General features: G+C 39.8%; 1 protein-coding gene across 4 annotated transcripts in view; it reads left to right on the top strand.

The window, feature by feature from the left end:
- The window catches only part of mphosph8 (M-phase phosphoprotein 8), a 53,460-nt gene that overhangs the window by 20,401 nt on the left and 18,532 nt on the right, over window positions 1-14,527 (top strand). For 2 of the 4 annotated variants that reach the window (XM_049594318.1, XM_049594317.1), the window contains exons 7-9: window positions 889-977; window positions 3,703-6,082; window positions 7,459-12,118. In XM_049594318.1, coding sequence (XP_049450275.1) covers window positions 889-977; window positions 3,703-6,082; window positions 7,459-8,744 — 3,755 coding nt within the window. In that variant the 3' untranslated portion in view covers window positions 8,745-12,118. Of the gene's footprint in view, window positions 1-888; window positions 978-2,475; window positions 2,836-3,702; window positions 6,083-7,458; window positions 12,119-14,235; window positions 14,377-14,527 lie in introns of those variants that run through there. The other 2 variants (XM_049594319.1, XM_049594321.1) reach the window with 2 other exon arrangements.

The raw sequence follows: 14,527 nt of genomic DNA, 5'->3' as shown, positions 1-14,527 counted from the left end.
CTGTATCTGTACCAGTCATAGACATGAAAAAAAAATGTATTTCTTTTAACTCAACCCTTCCTGTGTCTTGATTCAAATTAAAAGACCTGTTGTGTTTCTGTGAACAGAATCTTGCTATTTGATAACACAAAGCTTTTATTATTAATTATTATTTACAGTAGAGCTTACACTTCTTTACTTTATTCTGTCTAAAATAAATATAAAAACATTCTTCTGTCTGCCACACATCATACTTTAGATGACAATAGCTGCATTCCCCTGAAAAGTTAAAGAGGTCTTGTGAAATATGAGGGCTACAGTAGCTAGGAAAATAGCTGAATAGGGCACTGAATTTGATGACTTCACCGTTTATTGGACCACAGATGGGACAAGAATTGACACATCTTGAGGTCCCTCTGCCAACGCCAGCAATGAGTCTGTCCTGTGTACAGGCAGCAACAGAAAGTTTGCTGTTCCGGCATGTCACATAATCTACTTCTTTGGAAAACACTGGATGAGAAAAAGAATGATTTATATGTAAAAATTTGTCTGGTATTTTGCTGTGGGTGTCACCAAAAAGTAAGCGCACCATTGCTGCTAATATGTTACTGTGCTAACGGCTGTATCAGCGCTACAGTGTCATTTTAAGTAAACAATACATACAGTCACTGTTAGGCTGCCATTCAGTTTACAATTAACTTTTTAACTTTTCTGTGGGTCCTAGACTCATCTACAATAGGTCCATACTTACAAATATTTTGTTTCATTTGTAGTTTTTAATTTTTAAAGGCAGACTATACCTTGAGTGAAGTGCTAAGTGTTCTTTAAAAATATGCTGCAAAGTATGTTTGATTGTGAGATCTACAATGTATGGTTTCTGTAACCTTCACTCTACCTTGTCTCTGTTAGGTGAGTTGCGGGATGCTGTGAAAAGTGGAGACTACATGGCTGTAAAACTGGCACTAAACTCCAAAGAGGACTACAATCTGGACCAAGAGGTATGTTGTAACCCCTTCATTATGTTTTAGTGGATTATTTTATAAACTCATTCTTTCATTCACCCAAACCATCTTATGTGTATCTGCAGACTACCTTGTACCCTTATTTATTTTGTTAAACATTTATGTTTGATTTGCATTTCATCTCAAGGCTTCTTGAGCTTTCAATTCCAAAACAAAAGCACATTTTACAAATTTTATATTGCACCTTGGTTGCCCCGAGTGTATGAATGTGTGGAAGTGATTGTGCAGTTCGGTATTACAAAAACAAAGTTGAATACTTGTCATGGCTCTAGACTTAAATCAAAATGGTTGCATTTGCGAGTTAAAATTTCACGTGGTCACAGTGCACAATTCAGGTTAGAAGTCTCTACGAACAGTGGCGAACAGAGTGACAGCAGACTCATTTATTATAATTATTTACGTCTGTTATTTGAAAAGTCTGCATCCTCAATGTGCTGCATTTTCATCAACTTTGATATTTTGGTCACATATCTCACTGCCTCCAGGTGTTGTCTCATTCCTTCCTGTCTTTGCAGTTCTCATATTCATCCAACTGAAGTTGACATCCATTAAGCACTAGCTATTATTACTAACTGCAGAGCACAGCGCAAATTCTGGGTGTTTTTGCAACTTCAGTCCTGTATTCTACACCCAGCACTACTCACTGATCAGAGAGCAGCTCCAGTTTATTTGCCGGTCTGTGACAGGGCAGTCCTCAGTGCTGGTAGGCTATTACTTGTGATGTGTAACCAGTCAGATAGCTCTGTGGGTGGGGCACTGAGTGATGACTGCAGACAGAGAGATGTTGGCATCAAAGCCAAAGTAACACATTTTTCATTTAATTTTTTTTACAACTTAAATAAGTTAGATAAATAAATTTTAAATATTTGTAATAATGGAAAAAAAGGTGCAACCAACTGAGAAGGTTGGTAGCACCAATGCTACCAGTGAAGTAGTTATTCTGAAACCCTGCTTGCCCGGGCTAGGTCCTCCTCCTCAAAGTGGTATTCAGTATGACACATAACACATGCATAACAGGGTCGCATTTGCAAGTTATACAGTAATATTAGCAGGAATGGAAAGGATTGAACAGGGAACATGCCTGACTAGAAGCACTAGACTAGAGATGATTCCTTCACTTTCAAAGGATTCTTACTAATCCGTGCAGCGCTACTAGATTTTTTAAAAAGCTTTTTCAAAACTGTGCATTAAGAAATTCGTCTTTCCAAGATGTACATCCACAGACATTACTGTGTTGTGTCTGCAGTAAAGTCTAATATTTCAGCGCCTCAAGATGTTTTCCGCAACTCCAAAGCACCTTTGCTTTTGCAGCAAATCAAGGTAAGAGTGTGACCTCAGATACTTTAATTTTTGTATGGAACAAAAAATTGCTGTGTTAAGCATGTTTATATCTTTTTAAGTCAGTTAGTGTGGTTGCAACTTTTTTTATTTTATAAATCAGGAACAACTGTATGGTAATTTGATGGTTTTAAAGTTAAATACAAAAAATGTATTGAGAGGTAAAAGTTCATGTTGCTTGCTTAAAATCGAAAAATGATTGCATGAATATGTGAAAAGCAACTGAAGAGCTTCTTAAACATTAAATGCTCTAATTGTTTGTGGCTGTTAGCAGTAGCAATTTATTTTAAGCTAATTTATTGCATTATAATTGCTGTTGAAAGTATGCGTCATTGTACATCGTTATCTGGGACCTAATGTTGTTTATTTACTCATTAAATATTCATCATGGTGTGTGCACATTAGAGACTTGTTATTTTTCTTTGCAGTGAACACATCGATGGAGGAAGACACTGAACACATGAAGTAACGGAACAAGATGAACTCTTTGAAGCAGGTAGATACTGTATATGCTTTCTGAACATGTATCATCATCATGACCATAGCACAAAATGTGCATACAGCATGCGCCAGTCGCCATCATGTATTCAGGATCTTTATTTCTTTGTCTTAACATCAAAAAATTAAAAGCATAAATGATATCTAGATAAAAAACGTAATGTTGACATGTGAATGGCCGAACACCATTAAAGTATTCCCATCTTTTGAATCTGTACCTAGTCACCAGTTTTAGAGAATTTACTTGAAAAATACCGCTATGCTAAGCCAAAACTTTTGTATATTATATCAAGAGCAACGATATTTGTTTACATTTCAGGCCATAAATGTAGGTCTAGTGTCAGTGCATATTCTGTTCTTTCCATGTAGCATTTCATCCAACACCCCATGACTACATATACCTGGTTAGACATTTACGATGTCAAAACGCTGCTTGATCCAATAAAGCCATTAACTGTTCTTGAATGGGTCACATGTGGTTTTTCCTACTGGAGACTTCAGAGGTGTCAGGGGTTTTTTGAAACCAATGTTGGGCTAAAAAATTATGTGTGGCCATCACATTGACTTCTGTTTGAATGAGCCTGGATCTTGGTGGGGCATTGCCAAGGTGCTGACGCGTTAAACAGCAATCAAAAATGTGCTAAGATTTTGAAAAGGCAGTACCAAAAAAAAGTCACCTGAGTTGTCACCACCACTTAACAACCAATATTCAAACCAAAATTCAGCTTTTTTTTTGTTTTGTTTTTTGTTTTTTGTTTTCCCCCCATATTTATTTCCTAAAAGGTCTGTGTTTTAAGTTAATTCTTCAATTTATTCATGGGGTCTGATTTGGCAATGAGTCTTACATATACTTGTTCTTTTACAGGCCTGTACTATTGGTGAGACAAGGTCATTTGAAGGAGAAAGGAGCTTGATTGAAGAGAGAAGTTCGAGCGATGCTCTTAGGTTGACCCCTAACCTTGACAGTGCCACAAATGACGAGGGTACTCCAAGAGTAAACGAAAATATCCCACAAGATTTGGATGGTCCAAAAGATGGCGAAAAAACGCCAAGCAGCCCTGCCAGTATAAACACTGATCAAATGACAGAGAGGGAACATGAAAAGATCCAAAATCGTGATGAGGATATAACTGAATCAAACAAACTTGATGATTCAGCTGCAGAGCAGGAAAGTCAAGGAAATGAAGACCAGAGGCAATCACAGGAAGACGAGATGTCAGACGATACAAATGGTGGTTTATCAAGTGAATTGAGTTTGAACTTTGATCATTCAGATCCATCCAGAAATGCAGAAGAGATACTGACAAGGGACGATGATAAAACAGAACAGAAGAGCTTAGATGAAGAACAAAGGTCCCCTGAGGAAGCAAATGACTCAAGTGATGAGGCAGAGGATGTGGTGGCAGGTCAATCAGATGGTACAGATCAAGTTCAGTCTGGGTCGGGCACAAAGGAGATTCCTAAACGGCGATCACGGCGCCGCAGGAACACTTTGGAGAATAAACAACCAACACGATCCAGTTTAAGGACCTGTAAGAAAGTGATTGAGACGACACCTAGCAAAGCAGAAGATGAGAAAAAAGAGACATGCAAAAAACACTTTTGTTTGTATTGCAAAATGGCCTTCACCCAACTTGCAAAGCATTTGGAAAGGAAACATGCGGAGGAAACAGATGTTGCGCATGCAATACACTTTCCCAAAGGTTCCAAAGTCAGACAGAGTTTGCTTGACCAGATTCGCAATAAAGGAGATTATGAACATAATTGCCAAGTTCTTAAAAGTGGCGAGGGGGAAATTGTGACCAAGAAACAGGTGAAAAATCCCAGCATATCTGTTCGAGACTTCCTGCCTTGTCAGCATTGCTTTGCCTTTTATCGCAAAACTGATTTATGGAGACATGAGCGGTCATGTAAGGCCAGAAAGGGAGATCAGAAATCCTCCGAAAGGACAAAAGGAAGCAGAGTCCACAGTGCTGCCTCTCGGCTACTTCCAATGTCAGAGTTCTTAACGGGAGGCTGCGAGGAAATCATCCACATCATGCATCAAGATGACATCTCGAGGCATATCAGAAATGACCCACTTATCTGTAAATATGGGAATGCGTTGTCTGCTAAATATGACCATGACAAGTCTCAGTTTGCTTACATTGCACAAAAGATGAGGGAACTGGGCAGATTTGTGCTCGCTGTAAGTGAGCTTGACAAGAGTGTGAAGTACTTGCATGAAATATGTCAGCCATCCAGATTTGAATTAGCAGTTGAGGGGGCCAAAAAAGTTAGTGGTTTTGATCCCAGTTCCAGTAAGTTTAAAACCGTTTCCCTTGTCTCAAAGATCGGCTATTCATTGAAACGAGCGGCAGAAATAGCTTTCGGGGAAAGTCGCATGACGGAGGACAGTGAAACTGAAAGCGAAGTGAAGAAGTTCATACAACTTCTCGACACAAAATGGAGTGCCTGCTTTTCTCGCAAAGCTCTTGCATTATCTGTCAAGCAAGAAGTCAAGAAGGTCGAAGTGGACAAATCAACTGTGACAGAAGATTTAATAAAACTGCATAGGTTCATCACAGGAGAAGAAGAGGAAGCCAGGAGGGAGCTGAAAGAAAGTCCTAATCTGTCAACATGGAAAAAGCTCAGTGAGGCCACTCTGGCAGACGTGTGTCTGTTCAACAGAGGAAGGGTGGGAAATATTGGTAGGATGCTCTTGCAAACTTACACTTGCAAAAAGAGAATGGGAACATTTGTGCCCTCTGCAGATCAAATAAAGAAATGCACAAAACTAGAGCTGGACCTCGGTGCTAGTCTCACCAGGTTAGAACTAGAGGGTCAGTATGGGAGGAACATGCTGGTTCTGTTAACAGACAGGATGGTTTTGTCAATCAATCTACTCATTGAAAATCGAGAACACGCAGGTGTGTCAAAGACTAACCCATACCTGTTTGCACGGACTGAAGGTCCCTCCTTCATCAGAGGATTGGATTGTTTCCGAAGGTCAGCAATGGAGTGTGGCGTTAAAAACCCAGAAGCACTTCTGTCCTCATCATTAAGAGAGCAAATTGCCAGCTGCTGGCAGCTAATGAGCCTCAATGAACACGAAATGGAACAAGTGGCCAAGCTGCTGGGAAAGAGCAGTCAGGAATGTTACAGGCTCACAAAAAGTGCATCACAGCTGGAGGAAGTGAGCAAACAGCTTCTCAAGATGGATCGAACGCTGCCAACAAGTCCACCCAGCAGCACTGCAAAAGATGGTGAGTACATTCTGCATCCATGTGTTCTTTGATTACAAAACAATCTCTGCTCAAAGTTCACTTACTTGGTTGTTCTGAAACTTTCGACTGTATCACAGAGTCTTCATCAGAAGATGTAGTTTTCTCAGCTGTCATGGAACAGTAGCCCACTCCTCAAATTTTTCTGGTACCTTTCAGGAAATGACAGTTTATTCTTAACCTTTGAAACAGCAGTTGAAAAAAATAGTCTCAATCAAAGGTCTACTCAGTTGTTTGTTCTGGAGCCTTTGGCAATATCAGGCTTGGTATTTGCTAGGGATGTCAGTGTCAGTTCATTTTGCTCTTGATAGCCCGACACTCATTGACTGGTATCTAATCAGATAACCTTGAGAAAGAGAAAAAAATTGACATGAAATACAAGAGGCACCTTCCTTTTAGTCTCACACACCATTGACTCAATAAGCTCTTGTGCCACTTTTTGAAGCACTATCCATTTAGAGGTGGTGAAAATTTAATGTTTTCCATTGTAAGTGTTTTGCTTTTTATTTTGATTTCTGTTGGCTTTACTGACAGACAGCTGTCGAGCAGTGTTAACATGTGGAACCATTGCGCCTACTGCCCATACTCTGCTCTCCACTGCCTAGCAAGCTGCTCTTGACTGCGCACCGGCTGGGCAGGAGCTAGCTAGCAGTGCAACCCTTTCGGCGATTCCCACTGGTAACGCTGCTGCAAAAACAGGCCCACCCTCCAATCTCCCCCAAGGTAGCCCCAGTGAGTAAGCACCTTCATTTTAAGCAGCAAAACCCCTTCAGCATTGTTAACTATGTTAGCACCACAGCCATGTTCATGCTGCTAATAGTGCTAACAGAGCTAACAATGATAGTTTCCAATGCTAAAGGGGGTTTATGACTCAAAATGAAGCCACTTATTCACCTTGGCAACCTTGGGGGAAACCGGAGGGTGGGCACAATGTTTTCGCAGCAATGCCACAATAGGTAGGGACAGTGTTACCAGCGGTAATTCGCGGAGTGAGCAGCAACGCTACCTACCTCCCACCCAACCCAGGTATGCAGAGCAGAGCAGTGAGCTATCCAGTGTGGCATGAATACCTTAGTAGCTTTGTTGTGATACAGCACAGTGCTAGCACTACTACCAAACTAAAGAGTAGCTAAATTAAGCTATAGATTGACACGCCATTGACATAACCAGTCAAAGAAATTCTCAGTGGTTAACAAATTAATGGTTAACCACGGACATTCTTAATCTTTCTTTTTCCAAAATCCAGAAAGAACTGCCAAGCTGTAGACTTAACATCGATTTATCATTTATTGGGAAAGTACTGAATTCTTCATTTCTCTTATATAACCATAATTCTTTACACTCTTTTATCTTTGAAGGAGCTGCGCAGAAGTCGGCATTAAAGAGAAGACCTTGGAGTGAGATGGAGCAGGCTGCAGTGAGGCGCTGCTTGAGTGAATTCATCACAGGGATGAAGGTTCCAGGCAAAAAGGAGTGCAATGCTTGCATAGCTGCTGAACCAGATCTCAGTGGAAGATCTTGGACAGATGTCAAAAACTACGTACACAACACACTACAGACGATAAGGAGGAGAAATAACCAGCACAAATGTGAAGGGAATGTAAACGAGAGTCCAAAGAGTTCCAAAGCTGGAGCCCGAACGGCAAAGAAAGATTTGGAAGACTCGAGCACTGTCTGTAGTATGACGACAGTGCATCCGGATCACCTGACAGAAAGTTCAAATTGTTGCATGACAATGGCTCCAACCAACTTCCCCCAAGAGATGACTCCAACTTATGCATCCTTATGTTCTACTAGTACAAACATGATCCATACAACTCAATCGTTGATGTCTACTTTCACACCATTGAATGCTACTGATACACAAGTGGTTCCTACATTTACTCCACACAACACTACGAACGCACTCATGCCTCCTGCATACACATCAGAGAACAACATACTTATGCCATTGTCTCCATCTTATACACAGAATGCCACTGGTATGCCACCATCTTCTGTGTATACACCCCAGGACACTACTGGTTCACCAATGATTCCCAATTTTAGCACTCTTACTGCTCCGAGCACCTCAATGGTTCCTACATTTACACCATTGAATACAAGTACACCAATGGTCCCTCCATTCTCACCACTAAACAACACAAGTAGGCCTATTGTTTCTTCATTCACACCTCTGAACCATCCAAGTACACCAGCTTACCCCACAGGCCTGCCCCCTAGGGCTCCGACAAGTGCACAGGTTGTCCCCACAATCCATAGACCAAATGTTCCTGACAGAACGCCAGCGGCACAGGAAAGTATGCCGGCTGCAGGGAAACGAGTCACTCCGGCGGCCAAGCCTCAAAAGAGAGTCAAGAGGCTGTGGAGTGAGGAGGAGCAGGCTGCAGTGAGGCGTCAGCTTGGAGACTTCTGCAAACTGGTCAAAGTGCCAGGCAAAAAGGATTGTGATGCATGTTTAGCTGCTGAGCCTGCCTTGAACAGCAGAACATGGAGGGAAGTCAAATATTTTGTACACAACTCAATTCAGTCGATGAAAAGAAGAGGGCATGTTGTTGCCTCCAAACAAAGTGGAGGACAGGAACCAGAGACTCAAAATAATCCGAACACAGAGTGGGATGGTCCTGTGTATTTGTCACTGTAAATATTTGTAATTGACTTCCAAAAAAAACAATAAGTGATCAGTGCGATATTAGAGGTGTGCGTGGGCTATGCCTTAAACCTCAAATTAAATGGGGCTTAAGAATTCAGCAGATGTGAGTTATTGTAAAATGTACTGTCAGTGAACCTTGGATCTTGACAGCGGTACAGACTTGCCCTGCCATTCTTTTTGTCACACTTTTTGAAAAGTTCCTGAAGTATTAAGAATCAAGTCCACTGGACCAAGCTGTTGGTGTACTGTTGCATGAATAAACACTAAATGAGTGGAACTGAGGATGTTTGTACTGTAGCTTTGGCTCACAAAATGGCTGATATTGATGTTTTAATATGGTTAGATTGCATATAAACGTACGTAACACTGTCACTTTGTCAGGTCATCACAGGTTTTCTCTAGAAAGTGCTCCAATTTAGGTGTGTGATCATTTAGTAAATGTAAACCTCATTTTGCCAGGATTTGCAACCTGCCATCAGTCATTGGCTGTGGCAAGTAGCCACTGTGGCACCCAAACACGCTTTCACAATTTCAAACACACAATGTTCGTGAAACTGTTGAAAGCAATGGCTGAATTGTTTGGGACTCCCCAGCCACCGTGACCAGGGCATTGCTAGTCTCAGTGACTGTACATTTCCAGAGGAATTTCTACTCTTCTTAACTTCAAAACTTGCGTAGACATCTATCTTTCTGCCTGTACTGTTTTCGGTAGCATTTTTATCAATTTTGATGATTAAAAAAAGAAAAGAAAAGAAAACCTACCAGCAAATCTTTGCATCCAGTCCCTCCAACATGATAAATGTGCGTAGACTTGCTTCACATGATTCCCAAATGCCTGGCCCAGTTGTACTGTATTCTTGCTTTAGCCAGTAGCCTATATTGTAGATGGCCCCTGATAGCCTGCAGCAGTTATGGCATACCTTCCATGCTGATGTTAGAGACTTAGGAGCTCCATGTGTATACCTCTCACTTAAATATGAAAAACATTTGTTTTCTTCAAGGATCATGTCGATAAATGACCATCCTTCATTTATATGTTTTTGTTTTTTTTTCATGTGTATTAACAAGCTGCCGAAAGGTTTGGTTGTGTTTTTGTATCACTATACAGCAACTGTGTAGAACATTTTAGGACTTAATTGTATTTGATATACTCTAATTTGAAGTAAATACACTACATTTGTCTCATTTGTATTCCTTATTTTTAAGCTTGTATTATCTGGATGTTTGTGACATTGATGTCCGGTTGCCAAGATCAGATTGCCTTATTATGTTGCTTGATCACATTTTTTCCTTATTCATGTTGATTACATGTAACACACAGCATAGCAACTGCAGTTTTTTGTTTAAGCAATATCACAAAAGTGATAATCAAAAATGAAGATGACATTTCTTTACATTTTTAGACTGTATGTAACGATGGGTGTCACGTTTCCTCCTTTTGTACAAAAGTTAGTTAAAATATTCTGGATGCGGCCGCTACCATCTTTTGCTGATGGCGCCATTTGGAGTCTGCAAAGTAGAGATCTCCATGGTATCTAGTTCCTGCGCATACACCCGTCCATCTAATTGCAAGCAACAACATTGATCATGGGCACGCACAGCTGTCCATGACATCTCATCCCCATTTTATAGCACTAAATAACAAATTACAACTAAACTTATTAGCAAAACAAGCACTTGAATATATATTAGGATGTCAAGAATGTTCGGGAAAAATTTAATTTATTTGACATGCACTTAAAGTTTTTAGCTTGGCCCACATCCCATCCAGTAACATGGAGGGCGCGTTTTTTTTATTTACACCGAGCCAGCCACCAGGGGGCGAATGGGATTTTTGGCTTCACTTTTGAGGAGCAATCATCTCGTTCATCTTTATATACAGTCTGTAGTATAGATTGGTGAAATTTTGAGTGTACCAGACATTAGACGTTGAATGAATCTGTTTCTTTCCTTTTGGATTGTACAAAAAAAATGCTCATTTCAATGTAAGCCGAACCTCTGTTTGGTTTATTTCTGTCACGTTCAAACCTTGTTGAAAGTTAGAAACAAGATACTGAACATGGTTTCAACCTGCATTTACCATTAGCAGACTGCTGGTCACATTGGAATATCGTTTTAGGCAGTACTAAATAAATTAGATATGCCTTTGAAATAAGGCTTTGAAATGAATCCTGAAATAAATAAATTAGGTAATAACTATTTAAGTAAATGTAAATTCTTGCCTCCTTTGTGGAAAAGTATGTCTATCAAATTCAGTGCCCCATATTGCTCTTTTCCAAGCTGTTACGTCAGACCTGAATGAGACTGAATTTGTGTGTTACCACGCCTGTTTCATCTGAATATAAGAAATTAAAATAAAAAGAGCTTGGAAATTTTGACTTTGGCATTTTGAAATAAAAGTCCCCAGAAATAAATAGGTTTTTTGAAAAATTTGCTGTGTTTGATACTTTTTAATGTTTTATTTATTAATTTTAAAAGCTTTTTATTTAGTCATATTTACATTTCTTTATGATTTTGTTGCACATTCATTTTAGGATATTTTTCATACCCATATATATACCTATATGTATTTCTTAGGCATATTGATTTTATTAACTAAAACGACATTCCATAGGTCACAGGCTTTGTCACTGTAGTCTTGCCATACAGGGTCCATCACATTTCAGTTTCAGAACTTGGTCACTGCAGTGTTTATTCTATCCTGGATGTTCAATAAGGTGTTCAGATCTGTTGTTTGTTTGGGTCAGTCAGCTCTGTCGATGTCTTCACGAAGAACATTCAGCCTTCAGTAGTTCTCACAATTTCCTATCTGATCCAAATGAGCTGAAGTTGTGGTTTAGAGTTCCAGATGACACTACTGCTGTTTGTCACAGACAAAATATTTTGTGTTATCCTTAGTAGCAGCTGTAGTGAATGTGTTTAGAGTAACTAGTGTTCACCCTTTCATACCAAAGCCATTCAGTGTCAGACTTGCAGAAAACTCTGACTGTGATAACCCATGTTAACTCATTCACACCAATGGAAAACGGGTTAATCCTATGTTGTTGCTTCCTTGTGAAAGAGGTATATCTGTGTTGCAGTATATACAGTAGTTAGGGTGAAACCCCAGATACAGTAGTGTTTGGAAAATTAATCTGTTCATGGTCCATGATGGTTTCTGTTTGTTCAGACACTACCATTACTGTTTAGTGTTGCAAAGCAACATTTATTTTCCCTGTATAGTAGATACTGTAGCTTTCTTTCATTGCTCTTGTATAAGCACACAGCGTGTTACTCTTCATCCTTGTAATTATGTTGCCTTCAGTTAATGCTTCTTATCAAGTACTGTAAGGAACTTATAACTTCAGCTTGTACAATAAAATGCTTCTTGGCTTAAAATTTGAAGATGTTGGTGTTATGAAAAAGACAATGTTTTTTGCTTTTTATCTGATTCCTGTATTCTTTGATTGTTTTTATCTTTGTCATACAAATAGTCAAAAGATGCGCTTTGTAAACTTCAGTTTGCAATTGTAGTGATTTTTGAACAAGACTAAAAAGTCTACAGTCATGCTAGCAGATTTGTTCTGCTGTACCGTTGCACACTCGTTCTTTGATTATAATACCAGTGGCAGCATGCTAAAATGCAAGTGTTACACAGGTATAATGTGAGCCATGTTCATCATCATCTGGCATGTTTGCATTTGCTAAATACAGAAGCAGTAAGAGTGCTTTCACACCTGCCCTGTTTGGTTCGGTTTAATCGAACTCAAGTTTGTTTGCCCCCTAAGTGCGGTTCGTTTGGGCAGGTGTGAACACAGCACCACATTCGGGTGCGCACCAAAACGACCGGACTGAGACTTTGTTGAAGAGGTGGTCTCAGTCCGGTTACAAACGAACTCTGGTGCGGTTCGTTTGAGGTGAGAAGGTGTTCCAACCTGGATCTGAACCAACTGCAGTCACTTGACACATTGTTTGGGTTAAACATGAGCATGTTACAGTCCTGGAGGATTATTAATGGGCACCTCCTCCTGTACTGCCTTAATATGCACATTCAGCACATCCAATGCATCAAAACATTGTTTTCCAGTTGGAGCCGCGCCTCGTTTTCAAACTGTATGCTTTGACTAAAATGAACAATGACAGCAATATAGTCCACTATGAGCAGCGCTAAAATCAACCTGCGTAGTTGTCCCTCCATTGTGACATTAGAAAGTGTCACATTTATCTTGCAAGTGTACTCTTCTTCAACGTTTGCGTTACTTCCTGGATTTTTCCCACATGGAAATTCTGACCAATCAAGAGCAGCTTTCTCACACAAGGCATTTGATCTGGTCTGCTTGTAAATGCTGCCGTGAGAACACGAACCAACTCTAGGCAACTTTGGAACAAAATTAGTCCCTGATTCAGACCAAAGGAGACGACTCTAGGTCTGAAAGCAGGCTAAATGTAAAGCTGGGCTGAAAGGAATGCCAGCAGTTTGCAGGTATTTGGTCCAAAGTGTAGATGGCACTAGTATTACAAACTTTCAAGGGACCTTTAAATATCTCTGTTTTCATGGAATTGGATCCAGTAGTTTTAAGAACAGCTCAACCTCATGTTGGTGCCAAAGGAAAACTCTGGATCACCAAAGTCTCAAGAATTCATCCTATGGGCAGTATAAATGTCTGTAAAAACTTGGTACCAGTCCATATAGTAGTTGTTGAGACATTTCACTGATTAAACAAATATTTTGACCTGATGGTGATACTAGAATTTATCCGCAAGCGATCATGAATATCTGTCACAAATTTCACTGATATTTCACTCTTAACCACAAATGCCAACCTCATAGTGACACTGGAGAAAAACTTCAGGAATCGCCACAGTCAGTAGGATTAACCCTCTTGACACCATGAATGTCTGTATTAAATTGCAATCCATCCTGTAGTTGTTGAAAGATTTCCGTCTGGACCAAAGTGATGGAACCATTAGACTGACATTTTTATCCCTACAGTTACTCAGACACGACATATATTGTTTGTATTTTGTTGTAATAAACCTTAAATATGTTATATTTTTTCTAATATTCTTTCAGATAATTAGCACAAAACATTTTTTACATTTTCTAACTTACTAGAGTATACTTATTTTAGAAATTTTGCATAGCTTTTTTTAAATTAACATTTAAAGAAATCTCAGGTACCCCCAGCAGTACTCCAAGGTAACCCAAGAGGCATCCGCCTCCCCAATAACGAACACTGCTCTACTTGATATATACAAAATAATAATTAGCTTGTAGTCCATTGTGCCATTGTAGCATTGTACAAGAAATGTCTCATCACAAGAATTCAGAAAACCACTTGGAGAAATGTACAGTTCAGGTTTTAGTGATTGTCCCTCTTCAGCAGTAATTCAGTACAAACTTCAAATTAATTACCCACCATGGCTCAATGAGAAGCTGCTCATTTATTTTTCCCCCTTCGTCTGTGACGTTGTAGCTTTGTATCTGTCTGTCTGTCCGCAGGATGTCAGCGGTATGTCTCTGAGCATGCTGGCAGCAGCAGGGGGGCAGGACGACATCCTCAGGTTGCTGATAAAGAAGGGGGTGAGGGTGAACGGACGACAGAAGAACGGCACCACGGCACTGATGCACGCTGCTGAAAAGGTAACACAGCCTCTCACTCCGAATTAAGAATTTTACTTAAATGTTGTACACAGTTTTATTTAATTAGATGTCTTAAGACATTTACGGTCAAAAAAACTTATATAGGTGCTGGGTTGAAAGATAAAACTAAAGCAAGAACCAGACAGAAGTC

Source organism: Epinephelus fuscoguttatus, linkage group LG13 (assembly GCF_011397635.1).
Source record: "Epinephelus fuscoguttatus linkage group LG13, E.fuscoguttatus.final_Chr_v1".
NCBI lineage: Eukaryota > Metazoa > Chordata > Actinopteri > Perciformes > Serranidae > Epinephelus > Epinephelus fuscoguttatus.
The sequence above is the reverse complement of the archived record's forward strand: the minus strand, read 5'-3'. Positions and strand labels throughout refer to the sequence as shown.